This window comes from Seriola dumerili, unplaced genomic scaffold (genome assembly GCF_002260705.1).
Source record: "Seriola dumerili isolate Sdu_G_001 unplaced genomic scaffold, Sdu_1.0 BDQW01000169.1, whole genome shotgun sequence".
Classification (NCBI taxonomy): domain Eukaryota; kingdom Metazoa; phylum Chordata; class Actinopteri; order Carangiformes; family Carangidae; genus Seriola; species Seriola dumerili.
Window position 1 is genome coordinate 5,070,642 of NW_019174424.1, and position 26,770 is coordinate 5,097,411.

Here is a 26,770-nt window from a genome sequence, read left to right on the forward strand (position 1 = left end):
TCATCAACAAGGTTCAAGGACCATCTGTATGTGTCAATAAGCTGTACAGGGCTGAAGCAATGATCTGCTGAATTCTGCCTCAAATATCATGTTATATGATACAGTATTCTGACATGTATTATATATACATCCTATGATTTAATGCTCACTGCATAAGAGTTGTGTATTCACACTTTATTTCCTTAATTATTCTGTCATCTGATCATGCTTGTTGCATCTTATTGATGTTTTGTTGTTATTGTTTCTAAGCTTTCTTTTTAATCTCGTCTGTAAAGCACTTCAGGCTGCATCTTTCCATGGAAGTTCATTATCATTAAAGTATTGCTTTTGACCTTTTAACCCTTTCACCTTTTGTCAAAAAACTTTTCTTCTTTACTGTGCTGTTAAGACAAACCGGGGTCAAGCAGGTCAAATTTCTACACATTTCCGTATCAGTCATGGAGCTATTGTCAAAGAAGCCTGGCCTTGAACAGGACAAAAAGTGGCGAGCAGCAGCGTCAGTGACTTTTCTCCCTCTGGATGTGACACATGAGGTATGCAAACACAAGACTTGACTGAGCTGTGGCGCTCAAAGTGCCTCGAGCTATCTGAGGTTACAGTGTCACACAAAAAGCGACGAAAGCATCCACCAGACAGGCATCACTGCCTCTATGATGCAATGCTTTTAAATCAGGTGGAAATAATGAAAAGTTAAGTCTAGAGCCAGATGTACATTTTTCCAGCCTGTCCCCAAAGACATTATATTATATATAACAGCATCTGAATTAGACCAGTGGCACATTTATAGGCTCTATTTGGCTCTAAATAACAACAGCTTCCTGCTTAATTGCTATTTGATCAGAGCACCATCTGTATCTTTTTTTCTAGAGGCACTTCATAAGCTATAAAAACAGAAATGTCTGGTAATTTAACAACACCAACAATAAGACATATCTCCTGTTCTTTAAAACAGACCCCTGGGGGCACAAAATGGAAAACACATTAAGTCTATTCACATATGCAAGATTGTTCTGGCTGAAAATAGCAAAAGCCATGTTGTATTACCAAATGACAGAGAAGGTTTGTGTGTGTGTGTGTGTGTGTGTGTGTGTGTGTGGGATAGGGCAGTCCCCTGACAATCCAACAGAGGGAGCCAGCGCTAGTGAGAAACCCAGCTCAATTAATATCAATAAAGAGACACATACAATTATGAAATCTCCAAATATGGCTTCAGATGCATTAAACGATAAACACAGAAACATACGGTTGTGATATTCCTCCTGGTGTTTCCCTCTTCTCTTTCCCTCAGGTTGCCTCAGTATCTCCACATTTTCTATGTCCACTATCTTGTCACATCACAGCACATAAACCTGTCAGCAACTGCATGCAAGGTAAATATTTGAGGAGAGATGAGCCTCAGCGCAAAAGGTAATGTAAACACTGTATGTATAGCTTAACAAATTAAACCACTGCGATGATTTTAATGACTTATGGTTTGAGAACACGCCCAAGTTACAAAAACAGCCTGGACAACAGAGCAGCTCTTTGGTTTCATGTGGCTGCAACAACTGTTGGTGTGGAACACACACCACTGTGCACCTCCTATGGTATCTAAATACATAAAAATAAAAATAACTCTCCTGTGTTGTCAAGGTATTTATTAACATCAGAATAAATAGATTATGCAGATGTAGAGAGGCACGCTGCAGCTGCAGGAAGAGAACTCCACACACTCTTTACTACCAATGAGAATGAATACTCAGTGCTGGGGTGAAAAAGGTCTACACAAGCAAGTTGGCAGTGGGAGCAGACAGGTGAGAGTGCAGCGTATTGTGTGTTTGGGTCAGCTGCGGCCCAGCCTCCGGGCCCTCGGAGACGAGCTTGTTTTCAGAGTCTGGTCACACTCTTTGAGTCTGACCATTCAACTGGCATTTGGCAGGGTCGTATTTTCCATGCCAGACAATGAGATCAGCGCACTGTGGCAGACAAAAATTTCTTTCATAGATTTAAACCTGATTGGGGGCTTTTGATGTTGACCGCTTGTTTTTTTGTTCATAATAATATAGTAATTGGCCGGAAACTTCTGGCTTTACAGTCCAGCTCATTACTGCACATGTAGCATATGTGGGTGACATGAGGCAACAATAAAGACCACCCTATACATTTTTCATGCTTCACCTCCTCATTATTCACCACACTGTCTTCCACTCGAGTTGTTGGAGGTTTTAATAGAGGAAGCATCAGTTAGGACTTTGAGTTTCAACATAAAGCCATAAGTCACTGAAGTGTGAGGATTTGAACAACACTTAAGGCTCTTTGACTTTTTTAACATAAATCTACATCTTTTGTTTTTTGTCTCTAGATTAATTAACTTTGACCTCTCTGATTTGAAAAGAAAAGACTCCATAGTGAAAGTACTTGAGCTACTTTAATGGCATGAGGTAAGTGAAGTGAGTTACTGAGCAACGCATAATGGAATAACATACATCCATCCCCGAACCAGGCAACTTGAGGCAACATACGAACATCCAATCTGTGCATGTTTCCATTCAAGCATTTCCCTGCGCTCATGTGATGGCTCTGAGTGTTCCTCAGCCAGATGTCCATCAGCGGTAATGGCAGGGTGTTCAGAGACAGGCTGATAGATGTACAGTCATGCTGAAAGGCTATCAGCTCTGTTCTCACCCTGATACCTCTGACAGCCAGCTGGCCTGAGCGTGATTCTCCCCGGGGAGGCCACTACAGAGGCCGGAGTGGGCGGCACCTCTTATCAGACGTCAACCCTCCCTGCACAGGGTCAAGTGAAACTACAGGACCCTCACTGAGGGCGGGCTCGGTTCAAGGCACCAGGAGAGCTTTTATAAGTGATAGAGAGGTTTCAATGGGTCATTATTATTTCATAATAGCTTTGCACCCACCCATCATGTAATTGTGCATTCAGTATGGACATCATCCTATCAGTAACCCTCCCATTTATCATTCATAATCATATATAAACATATAATAAACAAATATAATGTAATTATAAGCAGATATGACGACATTTCTAAGACATATTAATGCATTTTCAACAATTCTGACTTCTCCTACAAAAACCTATTTTATATAATTAAAACTGTGTTAGATTATGTTGTCATTCTTTATCTGTTCATGTACCAATTTATATAGTATATGAATGTATCACAGCATAAAAAGACATTGAATCTGCTTACAATTAAATTATAGTATGTAAACCATAATATATATCATATTCAATATTTGTTTGATGCTTATTAATGCTACGTGGGGGTAGTGTTACGTTATTACTGCTTTGTGAAAGTTTCTATTCCATTTTTTATTTTAACCTATTTCAAATGGCTTCATAACTCTATATGCTGAGATTTTTACGGCCAGAGATGAGCTTCGATTCTACACTTTAAACAAACGTTGTATGTTAATATATAATATTTACAACAGGGGTCTTATTTCTACTGGTATTTGCTGTCACATGTCAACTGTAACAACATTACTCAGTGGTTTTATTGTAATAGGTTTTGAATGCAGGGACGTCACTAGACACTGCTTTGCAACAACGTCTGTTGCAACCAACATAAGCATCGGGCAAGTTTAAACCTGCCATTAATTATTCATGACTAAATAAGCAACCGTCAAAGTTACAGGTCAGAAAAAAAACTAAGCTGACCACCACACATCTGTTTTTACAATATATCTATCAAATGTTGCCAAGCCTTGATTGGTGCATTGAAGTGTGTGACATCACCTTTTTACATCTGAGCCCCACCTACTTCAAACCAGACAATAGAACAAAAACAGAAACCTGTCCTGCAGAATAAACAAAGCTATTGTAACTCTGGCAGGAAATGTTGTGTTCATGTTGGATCACATCCCTCATAATAAGAAGCTGAGTGAGAAATGATGTATGTTCAATGTAAGCCACTTATCTACCACTCACAGTTAAAGAGCAAGTGATTGTTAAATGTTTTCGCCTTCCAGTTTCCTTCTTTAAGGATCCCCTGCACTGCCTAGCATCTTTCTGGGATTAACCAATACTCATCAATGCATGGACGCTAAAGAAATGTTGTTTCTTGTCTGGATCGGGAGCAATGTCGGCTACACACTGACAGGGCAGCTCAAACAGTGTGTATAATTATTCTGAGAACAGCGGCAGGTGTTTATTCCTGTGGACTACAGAGGTACAATAGAGCCCCACAGCTCATGTCACAGAGTTGGACCATGTCCCTGAGTGTAAAAATAGCCATTTGACGGATTGTGTTATCTCCCTATTCACACAACTACTGCCCAACAAAGACACACTCTTTTACCCCCCCCCCCCCCCCCACACACACAACATCAACACATCCAACACCACACCACACACACACACACACACACACACACCCTTGTCTCTCCTTCATGCTATAGACTTAAAGCCATGCCAGCTCGCTTTTACATCCAACACTGTGTCTCTAAAAAAATGCTGAGGCACTGTGATAGAGAATCCAAACCAGACTCAAATCTCTCCTCAAAGACTTGAATGGTGGTTAAGTGGTTTATTAGACTCCTGTAAAAAAAAAAATACAAACACGGACAAAAGAGCAGCCCCTGCAGGATTTTCCCTCTCACACTCATCCAAAAATGCTCCTTCTGGCAGCAACACAGTTGTGTTTTTGTGTTTTGAGTTTTTCAAATACAGTATGTGATTCAAGAGTTAGTTTTTCAATTTTTTTCTGTTTCGTTTTCTATTTCTATGTCCGTGGAGTGAAATGTGGAGCTTCGGAGGCATGCAGCTGTTTTAAAGAAAGCATTCATTTAGAAACCATAACAGGATGAGTTTACTTTTCTATTCCTAAAGCTCCCATGATTAAATTATTCAGTCCCCCCAATATATTTCACAGTCCATTGCAGACAAGCTGCAAAGCAAGTATCTATGCTAATAAATAATTTAGCAAAAACATTAAGCAGCGTATGTAGCCTACTTTTGGAAATATGAAACAATATCAGAGAGACACAATTTAAAAACGCACTTATAGTTCTTTAATATGTTCCTGTGAGGTATGTCTGAAACTGCTGTGTTCATGCCTGGTTTGTACACTATTGATTATTGATTATGACCATGCACCGTATTTTGAAATAAGCAATAACCCATTTTGTTTCCTATTTACACTAATATGTTCAGCAGTGTTATGAAAAGGCTTTGTTTTGCATAAAGATGCATCTAAAACACCTTAAAACACAATAAGATGGTGTCAATTTAGTACAGAGTGAAAGACTGGTTGGACTGGTTGAACAGCATATTATTAGAAATAACAAAATCATATCTCATGTCAGCATCGTCAAACATTTTTGACTCATTCAAATTCTTGTGCTTGCAAAACTGCATCTCGAATAATTGCCCATAATTAGAGTCTTGGATGGATGAGCTCATTTGTGGTAACCACCTCTACCATGTCGTGCAGCTTCAACAACAAAACAATTCTGCAAACAGTCGCAAACAGCTATTGTACATTCTGTCATCACAGCAAAACTGATAACAATCACATGCTCAATTAGTGGGTAAAATTCTTTGTCAGCATGATTTGTGCTTAAATTGACTGCAAAATACATTTTCTCGTAATCCACAAATGCTTCATTCACTCCATTATTCTGAATGGCCATTGAAATTACCAAACACGGTTTGGTTTAAACTGAGCTGCTGCTTGACCTGACTCCTGTGTAAATGGATTATTGAGAGGGTGTGGAAAGTGGGAAGAGCAGATAAAGGCACTAACAAATTGAAATTTAGGTTATTGATGATTAATTCCATAATGAACTCATTTACGCTGTCCTTCAAAAAAGTTAATGCTGACACAGAAGATAGTATAAACACATGGCGTGAAATAAAACCCCTCAAAACCTGTTTGATACCACACAGCTCTGATTTTAAATAGATCCGTCTGTCTCAAGTACTGTTTTTTGATAATAAAATTGTGCCTGTCATTGTTGCTCTGACATGAAGAAGCAAGCTGGTTTTAATGATAATCATAAAATATCCATTATTATGGCAAATCTGAATCAAATTTAGCATCTTATCCAGGCTTGAAGCTCTTTCTGCATTTAAAATGTGACTGAAAACTGGAAAAAGCTTAATCACATCCTGTTGTTTGATTCCATAATTAACTCCATTAAGAAGTGATTGCTAAATGAAACTGGGTTGTTTGTTTGTTGGTAAGCCACCCCAAGACTAAGAGGCCGTAATTATGGTGATTAGTGCTTATTTAGCGTGGCATAATTGTAATAATGGGTGGAAAGCTGGTGGGATGCCCATTCTTCCTGTTTTGGCTACAGGCCGTTCAGTTAGTTCCAACTGTATACGTCCATGTCACAATCCCATTAAAAGGACTCAGCCAGCTCATCTGCGCACCCCCACTCAAACATCCTCTGAAGCACAACACATGCAGTTAATGCTGACATTAATATCAGTACAGAGCTGAAAACAACTGCTGCACTGATACCGAGGCAATCTGTTGCACATATGTAATGACCATCATGCTGTTTCCATCAGGAGAAAAAGCAAAAAATAACACTTTAGATGAGATTTTTTTTTTTTTTAAAGAAGCCGTGTCCTTTCTCCTGCCGTTTTCACTTTCTCTCTCTGCTTCAGCTCTGCTACTTTCACCCATCTGAGGCAGCAAAGTTCTGTGATTGATGACAGTTTCTTCTGTTCATGCAGAATAGTTTCAGCCCTGTATCTAATTCTAGCTCCTCTTTCCCCCGACTGCCATGAAGTTTGTGTTACAGCCAATTTCATCTCTCACAGCCATTACAGAAAACGACAGAAAAAGCCTGAAAAACACAGAAACACACATTGTTCTGTGTTTACATCTGACCGTGTGAGATAATTCATCTTCCACCTTTCTAACAGACGGGTCTTTGGATTCCTTTTCACTTGTCGACATATGATTTCAATTAACACATGGACGACGGGGGACTGTTCAACAGCAATCTGCAGTCTTATGTTTTTTCAGGCTGCGTTCACTGCCACAGTGTTACATTGTTATATACACAAATACGCTGGCTTTATTGTGAAACTGATTCAAAATCTTTGATTGTGTTTTCACAAAAAATCATTTTCACTGTGTTTGTACAGCAAGTACTGTTACACTTTGTACTCTTGTGTTGCCTGTGTGTGTGTGTGTGTGTGTGTGTGTGTGTGTGTGTGTAGGAGTGGGTGGGTGTACTGCAAGGAAGTTACCTGCATCTCTTTCACCCTGACAAGACTGGAGGCAGATCTCTGTTGAACTGAGGACTTCTCAAATGTGTGTCCTGTGGAAAACCAGGCAAACAATATATGCATACAGTAGATATTTGTATAATGAGTTATTAAAATACTAATGTCAAGCACATTAGCAGTTATTGTTAATTTCGATAAATGATCAAAACATGTTTTTTCTGATGTCTATGTCTGAACAAAAAAAACCCAACAAAAACACATCACTCTCTGGGTGTCCAGTGTGTGCAGGTGGTTGATGCACAGTGTCGTATTAGAATTTTGGTTTTGGCATCTTGACCCCAGGCAGGAATATATATGCTAATGCTCGATCCTGGTCGACACCACATACACTGCCTCCTGCAGCAGCTCCGCCTTTGCCAACATTAGTGCATTTGAGACAGGAAGTAAGAGAAAGCGGGAGAGATTTCCAAACAGCGTGGTTTTACAATTCGTTTATGTAAGACATGACTCAACTCTGCTACAATTATTTGAACCACTGGAGCAGCCCAGAATATGTCCTGTGTTCCTTTGGCTTCTTATGTAAATAAATTGTTCTTGATTTAATCTTAAAAATGTGATCTTGATGTAGATTTGTCCAAGATTACATTTCACAAGTCTAGTGTCTTTTTGTCTTATTTATTTGATTCGGCATAAACACATTCTCCACTGGAAATGTTTAAGTATTACTCCAAACTATGTCAGTTGCTGTATGTTCCCACTTACGCTGGCAACACTGACGCTCTTGATGATGCCAGAAAAACATGTTGAGTTGATATTTTAATTTGAAAAAGACAGAGGTGAATACAAACACGTGAAGCTGAAGAGGGAGATTGTGGGAAAGAAATTTATGAGTGAAATGTCTCAGGAAAATGTGCCATATAAAGAGAAACAAGCAATAGAGAAAAGCTGAGAATGTGCTAAAGCTCAGTACCTGTTTGGATCTGTAACTGCCACCGCTAAGACCTAAAGGTATGTGTTTAAAACAAAACACGTGTGAAAGAAAGTGAGATGTTTCATCTGGTTGGGAGGATTTCTAGGAGACAGCAGACCTGACAGATCACAGACTCTCCTGGAGAATCTGATATAATGTAAATATCATGTCTTGTCTGCTAAGTACTTTTAGTGAGACCCTGCTGTCCTTGTCCAAACGTCTAACATGAAGTGCAGACCGCTACTGCCCCCCTAGACCATGAAGAGATACAGCAGCCAGATTACACTATCCTGTTCTTTGAGTCCTCCTCTTGCTGTCTCTCTGGTAACCTACACTTCAGTAGGACATAAGATCAACACAGGGTTTGTCCTTGTGTTCAGATGGGAACAGAACACTTGGTTCAACTCACCCAAGCAGAGGCTCGGTTGCAATTAACCACCCTGTGAAACGATCATCACCAACACACCCTAACACATACTCACACGCAGGCTTTACAACACTTACCAGCAGCGTTGGAGTCCACCTGTTATTGTTAAGTGATGAGCACTTCAGAGGGAGCCTTCACCAGCTGTGCTCAGGCACTGTGATTTTCTTTAAATGTATGAGTGAGACAGAGAAGTGGTGAAAATGAACTAAGACCAAACCAATCAAGCTTAGAGACCAGTGACATTTGCTCTGGGATGTTTTGTGATATTGTTTTTTTGTGCTGGTGCTCAGCTCTGCTCTCTGGTAACAGGAGATAAGGATGAGGGGCTGAGTCAAGTATGACACATATGACTCCAGGAAACCCACAACATCACCAGACTGGTCCCACGATGCTCCCTGAACGCACATGTAAAGCCCACACGGACTCAGCTATAACCCTTTGGCACAATTCAGTACCTGAACTTTAGTATCAGGTCCCCGGTTTTATCTCTATACACTGCTGTTGAGAACACCTGGAGGCATCTGAGTAAAGAGCCTTCAACTGGAAGAGTCACTGTTCCCTCATGATATCAAAAACTCCAGGAGATCCTCCCCTCCTGGTCAGCGTCAAATCCACGACACATCAGAGAACTTATAAATGAATCCCTGAAATACAGGCTGATGTTTGACACACGTTGCATCGCACTTACATCGCACAGAAAAATATTTCCTGACTGGTGAGTAAGAACAATACTATTTCAATTTTTACCAAGCTCCACAGGTCAGTTTCTGATTAAAGCATTTCAGTCGATACATGTCCTTATATTGATCGTATTTACTGAGATTTATACAATTAGTTCAGCTTATTAACCTGGAAAAGTTGTTAACTCAATTTGTGGATGTGAATGAATTGAATTTAGGTGGGTTTCCCTTCTCTTCACATCTGTAACTCCAAAATCAGGATGTGACTGCAAACATTTTAAACTCTCATTGAAGTGTAATAACTATATTCAATAGGAAATCAATAGTATTGGAGAATTATGAATATTCTTCTTGCTCATTTGAAAACCTGAGTAAAAACATCTGTAGTGTAATTTGAAATATTTTATGGAAGCTGTAACGACAGTGATACAGGATAATACTTCTTATCATTAATTAAACTACTGAATGATTTTTAATCAAATGCAAAAAAACGTTTACAGAGCAGGAAAAGTATATATAAATATAAATATATACATGGAATAAATGCCTTTAACAACAGGAACCAAGTAATATATATATTACAATGATTAATCAATTGACAAGTTGCTATAAACAGTTTCCACTTCAGTGGTATGAACTTAGCTTTGAATATTTTTCAGAATATATGTAAAACAGTTAATACTGTAGGGTATTCAGCACCTAATTAAATGCTCCAAAAACATTTTTTTTAATATTCTGCATTGTTTATTTCATTTTCAGTAGATAGGCCTGAAGAAAAACACAATTGATTAAGTCTGTCATCTCCAAGGAGAAGCGTCTTTGGCAAAGAGCTTCACCTCTCCATCAGTGTGATTAGTCCCATAGGAGTGTGCGTGTGTGGCCCGAGGTGGAGCCGGCAGCAGAGGGAGGTGAGAAACACCATCCACCGAGGGAGCGCAGGGAACAAAGGTCCATGTTAGACCAGAATAGGCCCGTTGATGGTTGTACAAGGAACGATCACAGCCCCTGGCTTCAACAGTCCATACAGCGGAGGGAGGGCTCAGGTGTACTCCATGTGAGGACTCTCACATTTTCAAAGAGGTCATGCAAATCAACGTGACTCGGCCTTTGTACGTAGTCCTCGAGCCGTGAACAAAACCTGACTGACATTTCGGCCCAGTATTAAAAAGAAAAAAGAAAAAAGAAGGCTTCTATTTATGGTCCTCTCGTGGGGGGCAAAGACACAGAGCTCAAGGCCCAGGACACCTGTAATGGTTTGCTTCATGTCTGACTCCAGTTATTATTCCATCAATCCAGCCAGTATTAGATTTATTTTCCACGTTATCTTCCTTTCCTGGTCAGAAATTAGCTTTAGGAATAGCTAAGTGCCAGAATGAGGCTATGAAGAACTCCAGGAAATGACCAAATTTCCACTGCCCTCACTAACAATGAGTGTTAAGCAGTTGTCTACGTGCAGAATATGAACTTTGCCATTTTAATTTGGCAATAGCTGCCTTTTTATCCTGCTGTGAAAAGGGTGGCGCTTTTATCACGAGTCCCTTAAGTGAGTTAGATGTCCCTACACGTGGGGAGTCATGGTTCTCGGAGGAGAGTCCAAGCAGACACAATAACAAGATAACAGCCTGAGGAGAGGCCCTGACGCTGTTTGTAACGTGTCTGTGCTCTCTGGGAACTGTCTCGCTTTACTTTGCAACTCTTCTGCGGATAAACTTCTCAGCAGAGGATTCTAATGAACAACAGTGTTTTTGACATGACACAGACTGTATAATTTGTACTGAGTGAGAAAGACTAAGTAGAAGTGCCCTTGATAAACACCTGCCTTTAATGGACATCTGTATTATTTGACATTGAGTGAGTGACTGAGTGATGTCCAGAATGTTTTTTCAATCCTATTCTTGTCCTTCTCCCATCAGACTCCACGTGTTTGTAGAAAGATGGAGAGAAATGTATCTTCACCATTCGTCACGACCTCTCTCCCGACTCGACTCCCCTTAAATACCACGGGTGACATCAATGCCACGGCAAAACCCTTCAGTGTGTTTGATGGGTGCGATCATCAGGTGGAGGGCATTCTGTTTGACCTGACCCTGCAGTGCATCAACGTACTTGTGGGAATCCCTGCCAACTTACTTGTCATTGCGGTCCTCATCCGCAATCGCAAAGAGCCCTCCACCTCAGACATATTCCTGGGCTGTCTGGCCTTCATGGATGCCTACTTCAGTGCCATTCCCCCCATCATCCTCCTTAACCTTTACCACTGGCAGAGCAAAGGGGTGTGGTCTGCCATTAAGTTCTCCTACGGTGTGAAAGACACCAGCGGCCCGCTGTTTCTCTCCTGCATCTGCCTGGATCGCTTTGTGGCTGTGCTCTTTCCAATACTGTTTGGGCAGCTTAAACACATTAAGTACAGGTTAAGCCTCTCAGTGCTAGTATTCTGCCTCACCTTTGCCTATTCTGCAGCCAAGACGGTGGGAGGCCTCCCCAACTTTGAGAAGGTATTCACCGGTGAGATCCTGGCAACATTTACTTGGATGGTTGTGTGCAACGGAAGCATCCTGTGGGCCCTGAAGAGGTCCCGTGGGGCAGGGAAAGATGAGATGCACCCCATGAAGAAGAAGGCCTTCAAGATGGTGCTCTCCATCCTTTGTATCATTGTGTTTAACTACCTGCCACCTGTGGCGCTGTTCCCTTTTGAGGACATTTACTCCCCCGATGTGTTTCGCTGCTATGTGCAGCCTGTTGGCTTCGCCTTCCTCAACATCAGCAGCACGATCCAGCCACTGGTTTACCTGTCTCGCCTGGAGAAGCTGCCTTTCCTCTCAGATGCCTGTGTTCAGAAGTGCTGCTGCTGCTGTGTCTCTGCAGAGAACAAAACAAACAAAACCCCAACTGCACAAAACTAAAATGTTTGAGATTTACATAAGAATGTCATAAATATAATGAGCCTAAAATTTGTCTCTAAAGAGGAGCTGAATACTGTAACTAGAACTGTGAATTCATGCTCATTCATGCTTTATGCTTGTTTTGTTGCTGGAAATGAATAATGAGGAAACAAGTGGAAAAATCTAAATGTAATTTTAAGTTTCATTTCATTTCATTTTGAATTTCATTTCATGATTTGATTAACTAATTTTACTTGAATTTTTTTTTACTACTAATACAATAAGATGCATTTTCCAAAGCACTTGTCTCCACTATAATGAAATCCTTCAAAATATTTGTTTGGCTTTGGCGCCATCATGTGTACAAAATAAATAAACAGCATCACACATAAAACCCTGAGTTCCATTTTTGACCAGTGGATTGTTACTTCACTCTATGAGTTAAACATCAGTTACCACACAACTACACAACGTGCGTGTGTGTGTGTGTGTGTGTGTGTGTGTGTGTGTCTGTCATGTATATTTCTTAAGGTGCATGGTGCTGGATGTCATCAAAAGGAAAAATCTAATCTATTCAGTCTCACCTCTGGACTGATCTAAACTTCTTGATATGTGTCCTCTCCTCTTTTCTACAACAGAGACAGTGCATGTTTGGCCACATATATTATCAATTTAGGAACCATTCCTAAATCTTATGTCAATTTTATTGATGAGGCATGTAGGCTGAATTAATTGGAGGAGCCATATTGGTAACTCATACTGTCCACAGTAGTTCAGTTTATTTTATTCAGAGATGCAAAGATGTGAACATTTCTGTTAAATAACTCTTCATTTTGGGATATATGTGTATTAGATTTTTTGCCAAGAGTTAGATGAGAAGATCGATATATCACTTTTTCTAGAGATAGAGTTAGAGCCGGCAGCCAGTTAGCTTAGCTTAGCATAAAAATTGGAAACTGGGGGGAAACAGATAACACTAAGTCCAATTCCATCACCTCTAAAGCTCAACTCATGAACATGTCATATCTCAGTTGAAGTGCAAAAAACAACATTTTGCCATTTTGCAAGGGGGGTTATGTGCTGGACATGTTGCAAGGCATCCAGCAGAGACGCCAGGAAGTTACTAAACCCAATCAGTTACCCCTGTAAAACAGTGAAATGTTATATTTCACACTCAAGTTTTTGCACCCATAAACAAACTTGAATTAGGCAACTTTCGCCCCTGGAAAGAGCCCGGCGAGCTGTTTCCAAAATGTTAACTATTCCTCTGAGAAGAGTTGACAAACACAAATGTCTTTATAGCAGCAAAACGACTAAAATGAAGAATATTTACCATCTGTGAGAGACATTAACATTACACTTGATTTCATTTATCAAAACAGGACTTAAATGGTATCTTTTTTAACATAATCAATTAAACGTTCACCCAGTTATTGACGCAACATAGTGACAATTACCTTCTCTGGCATTATTCTCAGTGGATGGCTGCTCTGTGTGTAAAAGTATGGAAGTAACATTTCTGTGAATGAGTGTGTAAATGCACAAATGACTGAGTTGTCAGCGGGGTCAAAAAAGGACACTGTCCCTTTGTTGTAATCCAGTTGCACTTTGATTTGTTTGGGCGTTCTTGAAAGTGTCAGTGGGGTGGGTGGGGAGGTCATTGCCCTGAACTCTCCGTCGCGGAAACACAAAGTCCAGAAGCCATTTTCAGGCCGAGCAGAGATCTCAGCGTTCCTAGGTACAGACATAGAGGCCACACCCAGGAGCCAGTCCTGATTACTTCCTGTTTCCACGACCCAGTGGTGACTTCCTGAGCCAAGCGGGGTCATGGCTACCACTTCAGCACTCATGTGGAAGCGCTCTGGGTTGTCAGGGCAACAGCAGGGCTGCTTTGAGTATTTGAGGGAAGTGAGGTTCTCAGACAGGATGAGGCAGGGGTGTGCTGTGTTTGGGTCTAAAGTCACCGGAGCTAAAACACAGGAAATTAGTCACAGAGATTGATATGTTAAACAGGGTTTCATTTGTACAATTGTACAATCAAGAAACTAAAATAAAGTGTACTCACTGTAGTCAATATGGTCCAGCATTTTCTCCCAGACTCTATACTTGAGGTTGCAGAGATGCTGGGTCACATCAATCAGTAATCCCGACGTGTCGTCTAAGCCGAGCACCATGCTTTTGCTTCTGTGATAAAAGCAGATATGCTACACTGACAAAATGTCATTGCTAACACAAGCAAGAGTGTGAATATAATCTTGTTGGCCTACCTGTCCTGAGTGACTTTAAAGTTCTGGAAAAAAAAATAATACAGTGTCAAGGTGGGAAGTTTTTGGAAACACTGATCAAAGAGCAGAAGTATAGACTGCACGAACCTTCAACAAAACCATATCGTCTTCTTTCAGCTGCTCCTGTATGATTGAGATGGTCTCTGTGAGGGACAGCAACTCTGCAGAAAGTTCTTTAATCTTATCCTTCATCCCTGCAATCTTCTCTTCTTCCTCTTTCTTCACAGCTGCTAATCTGGCCGTCTCTTCTTGGCAGAGGACCTGGTGGAGCTGCTCGAACTGGCTCCTGATCAGTCTCTGTGTTTCCAGCGCCTGAGTCTGAGGGAGATTATTGCAGAAGTCTGACTTTTTTATTCATAGGAAATAGGCCTATATGTAAGGCTTGTTATCTGATCACATGTTACCTGGATGCACTTGGACATGTCTGCAGAAGTCCTCTGAATTTGTTTGAGGCTGTCCACTTTGTCTTGCAAGATTTTAAGGGATAAAGCAAGCTCATCCTGAAAGTCAAGCAGGCTTCAGTCAGGGAGCTGAAGTGAATGATGTTTCAGTGTTGTCAGTACTTTGAGCTATCTTAGGCCTGCGTTCATGACTGAAATGTTACAGCGGGGATCACAAGCAGGTCAGACTTGAGGAGCAGCATTCTACCTTTAGGTGTTACTGTAAATACTTCACATCAACGGAGTCAGTTTTAGCTGCTGTTAAAGTGTAACTGTGAAACATATTGCTAAGTTCGTTCCTCTTACCTTGCACTCCAGCACTGCCTCTTCTATGGGCGAGCAGTTGTGAGTTTTGTGCAGTTTAGAAGACTGACACACCACACAGATGGGCTGTTTGTCAACCAAGCAGAAGAGTTTCAGCTTCTCCCCATGCAGACTGCAGTTCATCTTCTCCTCCACTGACGCTGAACTCTGCCTCCTGACCCGCAGAACAGCCTCACACACATTCTTCAGAGCCAAATTGGAGGGAGGATTGGACTTGGAGGTTTTTTTCCTGCATACTGGACATTCACGTAACCCTGTGTCCCAACAACGCTTCAGGCAGCTCCTGCAGAAACTGTGGCTACATGGCAGCAAAACAGGGTCTGTGAAGATGTCACAGCACACAGGGCATGTGAGATCCTCCTCTGGTAGTGACATGATCAATAGCTTGGCATGTACAGTCAAGTAAGCCCACGGTTCAAAACGGCAGACGTCCTTAATGAATTCCTCTGTCACAGCATAATTTAGTGTACATAGTAAAATCAGTCCAGCTTCAGAGTGCATCTATGTAGCTATTGTTCCTGACACGAAGCAGCAAATGCTCTTGGTTTTCCTGTGCATGAGGGAGTAACTTAAATCATGCAGCAGTGAAAACACTGTATGTAACAGAGCAGGGAAACAGGAAATAAAACCCTATTGGCCCGTTGTTGGACAGCTTAAAACTGGTGGGTAACTTGCTGCATGTTTTGGAATGCAATCATTCAGGATATGAGGGTGAAAGTTTCAGCGTTGACATTCATGTTAACAGCCCGACGCAGCACACTGACAAACCTTTCAACCTGCTTATCAATTCAACAGGCTGTTTACACACCAAACACTGCCATTAATGTCATATATCAGTGAATTAAGTCACTGTTGTAACACTGTAAAGTGTGCTGCTGTTGCCCAGCGCTACTGAGGTGTTGGTTTCTGTCTTTTAACAGGTGAGTTTTACCTGAACAGACTGAACCAGCTCAGAGCAGTCAGATGGGATTTTACCATAGCAACCAAAAGGTCACCCATTATAATATGTACTGGATAAAGCAGGTCAGTGATAATATAGGTTGTGATAGTACATACAGTACGTTTTATGGGAAGATATCCCCCTCGTGTGTGTGCATTACATTATGTTGTGTTTATCTTGATACAACATTCATGCTGCAGATCAATATTTGATCACATATAAGGGACCAGAAGGACATGTTTTTTTGTTCAAGAAGGCTGCAATCCAAGAAAGGTAGAATATTAAATATGTTCCAGCCAAAAATAGATTAAGGAACACAGAGAACATGTACTCTGAAAGCCGACTTTTGGTGAGTCTGGAGACGTGTGGATGCAGGTTGTTATTGCGAGTGACAAGCTTTTGGAGAAGTATAATTTTAGATTTGTCCTTGATTCTAAGTGTGTGAACATTCAACACCCTAAAACATCTGCCTTTTAGGCATTAAGGTGGATAATATTTCTTTTTGACATATAGTATTGGGTTTTCTGTTAATTAAAAAGATTGTCATGGTAACCTGGAATAAATTTCTTTAACTTTGAAAACTGGCTTAAGTATTTAATGGGTATATTATTAATAACATTGAAGAAAAGATTGTGCACTTAATGGACAACAGTTATCAATAAAATCAGCTTTAAGAAATTACATTTACAATTACATTCACCTGCAAACCCCTACAGTTGTTTTGCGTTTTTTGTTGTTGCTGTTATGTAACCCATAAGTACTGCACATATCAGTGGTCTTGCTCATTGTCCCATTTTGATTGTAATAGTAGTTTGGCTACATTAATGAATGGTAATAATAGATAAAGTAAAGCACACCTGTGATCAGAGGGGTTAGGCTAACCTGTGGCCCTACCAGGTTGCACATCCTTGGGTATTTTTGTGTGTGTGTGTGTGTGTGTGCGTGTGTGTGTGTGTGTGTGTGTGTGTGTGTGTGTGTGTGTGTGTGTGTGTGTCCTGTTTCAACATGCAGACCTTGTGGCACAAAGATAATCCTGTTACTTTGGAATAACATCAAGTTGACCTGTTCAAAAGACTTCAGACCCAACAGATTTTCTATGTTTCTGTGTCTTGTCCTTTCAAGCTGGGTGATGTTGACATCCATGATGCATTACACTGGGCTACACTGTTAAAACTGCACAACAGTGACCTTGATGCTAAAGTGTGTAGCTGCTTTAGTCCTCAATCACTTCTGTGCCAACGTGTACAAGTCCGTGGGTGCACTGAGTCCGTGAGAATAATGAGAATCTTATTGATGACTGATGCAGCTCCTCGCATCCTATCCGCCATTTCCACGGATCTCGGTTCCTCCCATCTCTCCTCCGGTCTTTGGTTGCCATGGCGATGACGTCAAGTTGCACCACCGATTCAGCCCAGTAGACGCTTTTAGAGGCGGTGCAACAAATCCCATACAATCGACTGCAGGAGCCAGTCATCCTGTCAGTCCCTGCTGCTCAGATTCCCATCTCCAGCTCGACCGTCCTCGTATCCATCGTTCCAAAATGCGCGAAATTGTGCACTTGCAAGCCGGTCAGTGCGGAAACCAGATCGGTGCTAAGGTATTTTTCTTTTTTCTTTTTTTTTTTCCCTCTGCTTGTGCAGGCATTCAAGCAAGCACGCCTCGGTGTCGCTGAGAGGAGCCCTCTAATCCATCTTCCAGGAATTCTCTAGAAGAAACTCAGCGCGGTGTCCCTTCTCGGTTAAAGCTCCTAATTAAGAAAAAAAATGAAAATCATCGTCGATTAGCTCATTTATATTCTCCTCAAATCTTACACTGGGGCTCCATGCACGCGTTGATTTATGCAATAGACCAAAAGATTTAGGCAACAGACAAAAAATATTTTGGTGCTTTGGTATTTGCATGCAAAGTTGGCCTTTGATGTGTCTACTTTTTTGCAGGCAGTTACATAAGCGATTGACTGTAGTAGTAATGTAACAGTACTGTCACAGTAGGAGCAGCCTCCCCTCCCCCTTCACATTTATGACCTATATTTACCTATGATTCTTTGCAAGGCAATTTCTGTTGAAAAATTTCCTTTTTTAAAACATATGAAATTTACTATTTTAACACTGACATGGTGTATACGGTATCTTTAGTAGGTTTAAGCTCGTTAACACATAATAGCATAGTGTGTTCTAATAGCATCGAAGAACCTGCTTCTTATCAGATTATTGCCATCTGCTTGATTACTCCTGAGACACTCTGCATTTCAGACTAATAGTCCGCACTTATGACCTGCATTCAACTTGCAAATGAAGTAGTCTTGCAGCTTTGCATGTTTAAAAATAGCTTTCTATACAGCGGCTGTGTGCTGTTTCAGAGTTTGGGTGTCAGTGCATATTAAATTATGTTTGTGATGACTTTTTTTTTACCTTGGGCTAGATAAACATCTCTCTTTCCCTCTTCTCCCAACACGCCTGTTTTTCTCTCAGTTCTGGGAGGTGATCAGTGATGAGCACGGCATTGATCCCACTGGTACCTACCATGGAGACAGCGATCTGCAGCTAGACAGGATCAGCGTCTATTACAATGAGGCCACAGGTAGGATTCAGATTCAGCTACAGCACACACACACACACACACACACACACACACACACACACACACAGCAAAATGAGCAATGTCATCCCTTCTCTCACCTACTCAGCTTTCCTAGTATAGGAAATGATTTTCATACACATCTGTCTGGTGCATTCATTGCATCATGCTTAACAAGAACAAAATTGTTGATCCATTTTGCATAATCTCAGGTGGGAAGTACGTGCCCCGAGCCATCCTGGTGGATCTGGAGCCTGGTACGATGGACTCAGTCCGGTCCGGTCCCTTCGGGCAGATCTTCAGACCTGACAACTTTGTCTTTGGTAAGCTATGTGAATTTCGTGACTATGCACTTACTGTACCTGTAATCACATCAGAACAGAGTACTTTTTTTTTTGTTGCCGGTGTTTTATACATCAGCTTATTAAATCGTGACACTCTTGACTACAGGCCAGAGTGGAGCTGGAAACAACTGGGCCAAGGGCCACTACACCGAGGGAGCTGAGCTGGTGGACTCCGTCCTGGACGTGGTGAGGAAAGAGGCTGAGAGCTGCGATTGCCTTCAGGGTTTCCAGCTTACTCACTCCCTGGGTGGTGGCACTGGCTCTGGCATGGGCACCCTCCTCATCAGCAAAATCCGGGAAGAGTATCCGGATCGTATCATGAACACCTTCAGCGTGGTGCCATCTCCTAAGGTGTCCGACACTGTGGTGGAGCCCTACAACGCCACCCTCTCCGTCCACCAGCTGGTAGAGAACACTGACGAGACCTACTGCATTGACAATGAAGCTCTCTATGATATCTGCTTCCGCACACTTAAACTCACTACCCCCACCTATGGAGACCTCAACCATTTGGTGTCTGCCACCATGAGCGGAGTGACCACCTGTCTGCGTTTCCCTGGACAGCTCAACGCTGATCTCCGTAAACTCGCTGTCAACATGGTGCCATTCCCCCGTCTTCACTTCTTCATGCCAGGCTTCGCCCCCCTCACCAGCAGGGGCAGCCAGCAGTACCGCGCCCTGTCTGTGCCCGAGCTCACCCAACAGATGTTCGACGCCAAGAACATGATGGCCGCCTGCGACCCGCGTCACGGCCGCTACCTCACCGTGGCTGCCGTGTTCAGGGGCCGCATGTCCATGAAGGAGGTGGATGAGCAGATGCTGAACGTGCAGAACAAGAACAGCAGCTACTTCGTGGAATGGATCCCGAACAATGTGAAGACCGCCGTCTGTGACATCCCACCCCGTGGCCTCAAAATGGCTGCCACTTTCATCGGCAACAGCACCGCCATCCAGGAGCTGTTCAAGCGCATCTCCGAGCAGTTCACCGCCATGTTCCGTCGTAAGGCCTTCCTCCACTGGTACACTGGTGAGGGCATGGATGAGATGGAGTTCACAGAGGCCGAGAGCAACATGAACGACCTGGTGTCCGAATACCAGCAGTACCAGGACGCCACCGCAGAGGAGGGCGAGTTTGAGGAAGAGGGAGAGGAGGAAGTCGCCTAAACCCTCTGCACGCCCAGCTGCCAAACCTCATCTCACCTCACCCATCCCCCAACTCCACCCCTTTCATCCCTGACACACTGAAAAACTGTCACCACCTACATCACTACTGCTCTAGTGTTAGACTTTGATGTTAACTGATACTAGTGATGTTTTTGGTTCAAATGTTTTTGTATGTTGTGAATGCACTGAATTATTAAAACCCTTACATCTGTCCTGTCATTGCCTTGCCAAACTCAGCAGCAAGTGATTTTAACTGTGAAGCCTTGAAATTGGAGGATGATTAAAGTCTGATTAAAAGGCCCTTTTTACTGCCTCTGAGTTTTTATTGATTCATTCCATTTGTGATCTGACATTTATCAGACTCTGGAGCACTTCAGTGTCTGTTCTAAACCTGAAGGTCAGGCCCCTTGTAAGGGTCATAAACACAATATTGGGATCCATAAAAAGTTTCTTCTACACAATTTTTCTTTCATTTAAATGCGGAATAGTCGTTAACCTGTAAAGCCCTGTAACAACTATCTGAAGGGGGAAAATCATTGGTTGAACTTCGAAAACACTATGAAAAGGCTGAAGGTCAAACAGTTCATTTATGACTGTATGTCAGTCACAAGCCAAGGGTGCTAATCTTGAATATCAAAGTCAACTAACCATCTTTTTTGATCTTAGACCAGTTATGAAAAGTACTTTCTAAAATCCACCTGGTAAATCAAACAAATGCTGACAATGTAGTTTGGACTTTGAATCACATAATAACAATCAAATTATTAAGAATCAAGTATTAAGTGTAGGATTTCCCTTAATGAAAACAGAAAACAGTCAGGAAACAGACTGTGCTATAATGTAAAGAAGTTAAACACAGTACATCCGGAACAATTTATCCCAGCTCCCATTGTTAAAGAAGAAATTATTTATAGATGTTTCATCAAAACAAAATCCCTGTGAAAAATATTTTTTATCATGTTTATATAAGCTCTGCCTGCTCTCTGCGGCTCTCAGCTACATTGTAGGGAGGCTTCTCTTATCAGCGAGGAGTCTCACTGAATATGAATGTTTTTTCCAGAACTCTTAGTCAGTAAATGGCTTCCAGTGTTATCAAAGTGTGGATAGGGATAAAAACAATCCTTTAAATTCATTCTTTTTTTTTTGAAAAAAAAAAAAAGGAATCCTGCCTTGATGTGTTCTCTAATGTAAGACCACTTCTGAGTTTTAAAATCAACTTGATCTAAGCAGATCCTTCCAGTATTACATCTTAATATATGTCATGCAGAACAGGCTCATTACTAGTCCAAATTTAATTAGATGACATTGTTGTTTAACATCCACCATGATGCTAATGACATTACATGACTGTACAAATTACTGTTCTGTGCTGAATCCACTGAGAACCAGAAAACGTGTGTTAACAGTAGGAGTCAAGTGTTCAATTATGTTACCTTCTATTTAGTTTCCAAATATTTAGATGAACGAGAAATCTCTAAATAACTGATTAAACTCACTCTACAATATTTCATTACATTATAGATAACACTTTTTCCCACAGACTAACAATGGCTTCAGTGTTTAAGTGACTTTCTCAAGTGCTCTGGGGGGGGGGCTGAACTTTCACTCTCTGACAACCCAGACTGCTTATCTGCCCTTCTGTTTTATCATCCTAAAACACTCCCTGCACAAATACCTAGTCAGGCACTTGTTTATATTTGCTGCGTAGACCTTTTAGGCCTCTGACTCTGGCTCACTGCCCACGAGGGTGCTTCAGGGAGTTAAATGTTTCACTGCTTCATACCCAAATCTTATTTTGACTGGGATTGTGAATACAATTACAGCTTTTAGTGACATTATGTATTTATGAGAAACTCAATGACAATGACACTGCTTTGTAACATTTAATTATTCAACTATTATACAAGTACGCTGTTATTTATTTGATCAAATCATTAATAAATATGCTGTGAAACTGTCAAACATCTCTGCTTGATTGCAATGCATTATGCGCTGCAAGGTTGATCCGATGAAGTGAAATGTTTTAAATAACGCAACTTTACATTCGTATGATCATTCAAAGAATACTTAAAAGTGTAAACAACTGTTTGTGTTTGCAGGGTATGATTTCATAGTATAACTTCATTTTTATTGCACAGCAGGTTACTTAAAATCAAGAAGTTTGTGGTAAGATGTTTGATTACACAAAGTGTTTAGCTAAAAAAAACATCAGTTTCAAATGCAATGGACTCTCTGTGGAAAACAAAACAACAAGTTTGAGGTAAAGGATCAGTGTAGATTTTGCCAGTGACAGTATCTCATAATAGACTGAATCAAATCAAGTAAAATGAAACAAGAAAAACGTGTTGAAACTACAATCATTAGTGTTGATAAAATACTGCCACTCCAGTTTCACCTGTGCAGAAGAAATGTTCAGACCCTGCTTGAAGTGTTCAGTCGTGGTCTTCAAATCCACTGAAAGATGAAGCAGAGGAAGAAGATGAAATGAGGCGGTAAGTAAATTATCATGTTCTGGTACCTCAGTCTCGGCACTCTGTCCTCTCTTAAACTTCAAAGATTCTTCTTTGAATGATCAGCTCAAGGGAGACAGCCTCGTCACACACGAGCGCTGCCACGCACCTGTTTGCAGTCTGTTAGAACATAAAGCGCTACATCTCAAATGAGTCTCTCCTCCTTTGGTAACTTTAGTGCATCTGGTGCCGCCACGCTGTGTGCACCGGACTGTTCCTCAGCACTGGGTCTGTACGTCCCTTCAGTCTGCCTCTTCTTTTTCACCACGCAGAAGAGCCAGGCGAGAACAGCCAACACTATGGCCAGCACGCCCAGAGTGACCGTAGGGGCCACGATAGCTGCAATGTTGGGTCCCTGCAAATGGAAAATCACAGGACAGGGATCAATCTGGGGAAACTGGACACTTTCTGATGTTATTAAGTGAACATGATTAAAGTTTTTCACTCACATTAGTCTCATTAGAAGTGGTGCCAATCACTGGGGTGGTATAATTGCCTTTAAAAAATAGCAGAAACATCACTTAAGTGACAATACATATCACACTGTGCAATGCAAGCTAATAAAGCCTGCGCATACCACATCCAACTGACTATAGGGCTCCAAACTGCTGGTAACCTATTGGGGTTGTCCATTAACTAAAAAAATTCTTAGTTAGTTATGACTAGTTGTTTTAATTGTTGAGTGCCTCCAAACCTGGGTTTTTGAGTAACTGGGTTACCACAGTGCATGTAAGCACATTTATGCATCCTGTGCTGAAACCTGGTTATTAGCAGTAATCTGGATGAATTTAAAGGAATAGTTCGACATTTTTTGGAAATAAACCGGTTGAGTGAACCAGTTCCCATGCAAGAAGAGGAGACTCCAGTGAGAAATAGTCCAGGATATAACCCTCTGTAAAACTTGCAAAATGGAGCTTTTACATTTTGGGTTTAGCACGGATTAAATAATGAGATGTAACATGTTAATCTGTAAGATTTAGAGGTGCCAGGAAGTGGATTTTGGTACCTCAGAAAGAGCCAAGTTAGCTCTTTCCGCTTGTTTCCAGTCTTACCGCTGAGCTAAGCTAAAGGGCTGCTGTTTCAGCTACATATTACACATACAGAAAATATCACTGAATTTTGAACAGCCACTGAAATTAAAAAATAAACATACACAGATGAATGCAGGTTTTCAGAGGGGCTTTTAATATCTATTTCTTTGACAAAGTGCAAAATGCTCAAATAAGTGGTGACGAGTCGTGACCGTTATTCTCCAGTAATGACTCATGGCCAAAGATCATTGTCCCAAGGACAAGAGCTCTAAATCTACTATGACCTTTAAAACCGAGTCACTTATTCACATCAAAGTTTAACTCATTTTTAAAGGCAGCGGGGACATTATTTTACACAACTAGAAGTAGAAGCATTCATAAGTCTTTTAGTCATATGAATACTTTCAAGGCAACAAATATAAAATGTAGCATACCAGATATCTATTTCCCCTTATTTCCAGTTATTTTATCCATGACCAGCCATGTGATTACAAAGTGACATCATGAAACTACATAGTAACTACTAGAGCAGGAGAGTGAATGAGGAGGAGGGGTGGGGGGCTCAGGAATGCAGAGTGCACTGCAGCTATAAAGTCAGCTGAGTCACACAACACAGTGGTTTGAAATATGGAGAAAAAAAATTCAAATCTACTGTTGTTTTGTTTGTTTGTGCAAAGCATTGCAGCAACTACTTAGAAAAAAAGGAAGTGTTATTTTGGAAACTTAAACCAAACCTTATTTTTTCCATTTTCTCAGTCAATCATTCACTAAGGCAAATAGTAAACTTTGCATGGACAAAAGTACAACCTGATAACAAAAGGGGGTGGGGTGGGTGGGTTACAGGAGGGGGCAGTCATGCTCGAAAAGACATATTGCAAAAGAGGAATCTCGTGTATGTGCAATAATTGATAACAGGCTAAGACTGGATATAAATGTACCTCTTTCTAATATGGCACAACATCTTTCTTAATCCATTTCTTAGTTCAATGCTTGCTGACAAGTCTGCTCATGTTTCAGATTTCCTCTGGAATGTCTCCTAAGATGTTTTTTTATTTATCATTGTGGGATTTAATGTGCGTGTGTGTGTGTGTGTGTGTGTAGGTGTGGTCAGAAGGATGATAGTTTATCTGTGTAGGAGGTGGGAGTGCCGAGGATGAAGAGATGGTTACTGACTCACCCCACACAGGATTACTGCTCAGTACGAGCAGTAAAACACTCCCAACCACAACACCAGGGACGGCCAGCACATCCGGATACGCTGCCATCTCTACCCGTGGCCAGCAGGGCCGAGTGAGGGCAGGCTGGGACTTTAAGGGCATCAGCTTGGGTCCATTTCATTAGGACGACATTCACTGTGTGGATTTATTGTCCTCCTTGAACAGCTGAAGACACATTATTGTTAGTAATGAAGAGACAAATGTGCTTTTCTTGAATTCAGCCCGAAACTCCTACAGACTAATTTACTCTGAGGTTTAGTAAAGCAGCTGACACCATACAGCCTTTGAGTCACACGTTCAGCCTGATGTTGAATCACCATAAACCTGCTCAGACCACAGGAAATCTATTAATAGCACATGCATTAAAACCTACATGCAGCACTAAAGTTAAACCTCTTCTCATTTGCAACAATATTATTATATTTTCTAAAAATGAAGAGGGCAAATATGTTATAAAGTTAACTTTCCACTTTATGAACACATACCCATGATCCAGCTGTTTTCAGGTGGCCAAAGCAAAACGGGAAACACCGAGCAGGTTGATTCCTCACGAATGTACCATGTTGCTTCCGCCTCACCTTGTCAAAAATGAAACTGCAACAAATGGTTTAGTCCAATGAAAATGACAGGTAACATCCCAAGGCATTAAAAAAGGTTTTCCGTACATCTGCGAAAGAATAGATCCCTCAGTGTCAACTACATCCTCGACTTGCACCACCAGTTGGTGCTTTATGGAAAGCAGTTTTTTTTTCGTCTACTCTTCAAATCGCCATTGGTCACATGGTTCAGTTTCATGTTACATTACCTGGGCGCAGTTATCTACCTGCAGCAGAGCGGACAGATCCTCCTTTGTACAAAGACGAAAAGAAAAACGCGGTGTACTGGAGCAGAACAGACCCGATTTCTCCTGTTGTCTTTAAAAAAAAAACGTCCCCCAGTTATACTGAATAATATCTAGAAATAACTTAAATCACGTTTGTGGCGTGCTGTTTAGCTTCTGATACTTGATTTGAACTGTTTTTTTTTTTTTTTGGTAATAGTACAGTATGATGGCAGGTTGCTCCCACTTGTTCCAGCCTGCTGGAGTACAATGTTTGACTGTAGTCTGTGCCCATGCTCTTACCTAGCAACCTGTCTGATGGTGGTGGCACGAAATAGCGCCTCCGCGAGGTTTCATGTTTCCCCAACATGTGAAAGGATATCTACATTCCTGAGATATTTTAAGGATGAATTCGGCGGCCAGCTGGTCCAGTGGGCTCTAATCCTCACCTAATCTCCCCTTCTCAGACTCGGAGGGGGCAAGGAAAATGTAGGCTGCTTCAGGCCTAATCTGTGGTGGTCAGACAGTTTTCATTTGGAGGATGTGTGAGAGCATTGAGGCGTTTTGGAAAAGCAGAAAAAGTCTCTTCTGCAAAATTACAGAAGTGAGTCAGTCTGTTGCTCTTCTGACCATATCATTTTTGTGCATTTTTTACTGTCCTATCTATAGCCTATATTTCAAAATTGGAGACTCATACTCATACTTTTCTGTGTGATTTACAGTGTTTATCTTAATGCAGTATATGATTAGAGATCATAGTCATGGCTGACAAAATGTTCAGTGTCTTTTTCACTGAAAAAGGCATTTTAATTGAAGGCGCAAGATATATTTATCTATATTAGTCTTTTCAAAGAATATGTGGGTGGTTGTTCAATTCAGTGAAGATTCATTCAATTTTCAAATTTCATTGTAATTTCATAAGGCTAAGCCTGTATGAGCATTTTTCACTGTCTTCACTGTAGAAAATCTA

At 41.2% G+C, this 26,770-nt stretch overlaps 4 protein-coding genes across 8 annotated transcripts; 2 read left to right on the forward strand and 2 right to left on the reverse strand.

Annotated features, from left to right (window-relative positions):
• Positions 1 to 11,200: 11,200 nt before the first annotated feature.
• LOC111227285 (G-protein coupled receptor 183-like) lies at positions 11,201 to 12,239 on the forward strand. The gene is made up of 2 exons (XM_022752714.1): positions 11,201 to 12,121; positions 12,231 to 12,239. Exons 1-2 carry the CDS (start codon positions 11,201 to 11,203, stop codon positions 12,237 to 12,239), a joined length of 930 nt encoding a protein of 309 aa, XP_022608435.1.
• A 725-nt stretch (positions 12,240 to 12,964) lies between these two features.
• Positions 12,965 to 15,741, reverse strand: LOC111227184 (zinc-binding protein A33-like). Of its 3 annotated transcripts, none has more exons than XM_022752610.1 (6): positions 15,180 to 15,741; positions 14,838 to 14,933; positions 14,521 to 14,751; positions 14,416 to 14,438; positions 14,214 to 14,329; positions 12,965 to 14,117 (listed from the first exon to the last, which is right to left on the reverse strand). In XM_022752610.1, exons 1-6 carry the CDS (start codon positions 15,696 to 15,698, stop codon positions 13,579 to 13,581), a joined length of 1,524 nt encoding a protein of 507 aa, XP_022608331.1. In that variant the 5' UTR covers positions 15,699 to 15,741; the 3' UTR covers positions 12,965 to 13,578. The 3 variants fall into 3 exon arrangements, with proteins under 3 accessions (XP_022608331.1, XP_022608330.1, XP_022608332.1); XM_022752609.1 differs by having other exon boundaries at positions 14,214 to 14,332; XM_022752611.1 differs by lacking the exon at positions 14,838 to 14,933 and having other exon boundaries at positions 14,214 to 14,332.
• Positions 15,742 to 17,597: 1,856 nt separating this feature from the next.
• Positions 17,598 to 20,523, forward strand: LOC111227125 (tubulin beta-4B chain-like). The gene is made up of 4 exons (XM_022752532.1): positions 17,598 to 17,734; positions 18,609 to 18,717; positions 18,927 to 19,037; positions 19,165 to 20,523. Exons 1-4 carry the CDS (start codon positions 17,678 to 17,680, stop codon positions 20,220 to 20,222), a joined length of 1,335 nt encoding a protein of 444 aa, XP_022608253.1. The 5' UTR covers positions 17,598 to 17,677; the 3' UTR covers positions 20,223 to 20,523.
• A 1,574-nt stretch (positions 20,524 to 22,097) lies between these two features.
• Positions 22,098 to 26,058, reverse strand: crb3 (crumbs 3, cell polarity complex component). 3 transcript variants are annotated; one of them, XM_022752533.1, is made up of 5 exons: positions 25,804 to 26,058; positions 25,466 to 25,574; positions 24,941 to 25,145; positions 23,182 to 23,228; positions 22,098 to 23,087 (listed from the first exon to the last, which is right to left on the reverse strand). In XM_022752533.1, exons 3-5 carry the CDS (start codon positions 25,080 to 25,082, stop codon positions 22,878 to 22,880), a joined length of 399 nt encoding a protein of 132 aa, XP_022608254.1. In that variant the 5' UTR covers positions 25,083 to 25,145; positions 25,466 to 25,574; positions 25,804 to 26,058; the 3' UTR covers positions 22,098 to 22,877. The 3 variants fall into 3 exon arrangements, with proteins under 3 accessions (XP_022608254.1, XP_022608256.1, XP_022608257.1); XM_022752535.1 differs by having other exon boundaries at positions 25,786 to 26,058; XM_022752536.1 differs by having other exon boundaries at positions 22,098 to 22,676; positions 22,842 to 23,087; positions 25,466 to 26,058.
• Between the last annotated feature and the right edge of the window lie 712 nt (positions 26,059 to 26,770).

Excerpts from the sequence above, each read along its gene's own strand:
- LOC111227285 (XM_022752714.1), top strand. The coding sequence starts at position 11,201 with ATGGAGAGAAATGTATCTTCACCATTCGTCACGACCTCTCTCCCGACT.
- LOC111227184 (XM_022752609.1), bottom strand. The coding sequence starts at position 15,698 with ATGCACTCTGAAGCTGGACTGATTTTACTATGTACACTAAATTATGCT. Across the intron at positions 14,752-14,837 it reads ACATGTCCAAGTGCATCCAG|ACTCAGGCGCTGGAAACACA; the intron begins GTAACATGTGAT and ends AATCTCCCTCAG. Across the intron at positions 14,439-14,520 it reads ACGATATGGTTTTGTTGAAG|AACTTTAAAGTCACTCAGGA; the intron begins GTTCGTGCAGTC and ends TTTTTTTTCCAG.
- LOC111227125 (XM_022752532.1), top strand. The coding sequence starts at position 17,678 with ATGCGCGAAATTGTGCACTTGCAAGCCGGTCAGTGCGGAAACCAGATC. Across the intron at positions 17,735-18,608 it reads GAAACCAGATCGGTGCTAAG|TTCTGGGAGGTGATCAGTGA; the intron begins GTATTTTTCTTT and ends TTTTTCTCTCAG. Across the intron at positions 18,718-18,926 it reads CTATTACAATGAGGCCACAG|GTGGGAAGTACGTGCCCCGA; the intron begins GTAGGATTCAGA and ends GCATAATCTCAG.
- crb3 (XM_022752533.1), bottom strand. The coding sequence starts at position 25,082 with ATGCCCTTAAAGTCCCAGCCTGCCCTCACTCGGCCCTGCTGGCCACGG. Across the intron at positions 23,229-24,940 it reads GAGCAGTAATCCTGTGTGGG|GCAATTATACCACCCCAGTG; the intron begins GTGAGTCAGTAA and ends TATTTTTTAAAG. Across the intron at positions 23,088-23,181 it reads CCACTTCTAATGAGACTAAT|GGACCCAACATTGCAGCTAT; the intron begins GTGAGTGAAAAA and ends TTCCATTTGCAG.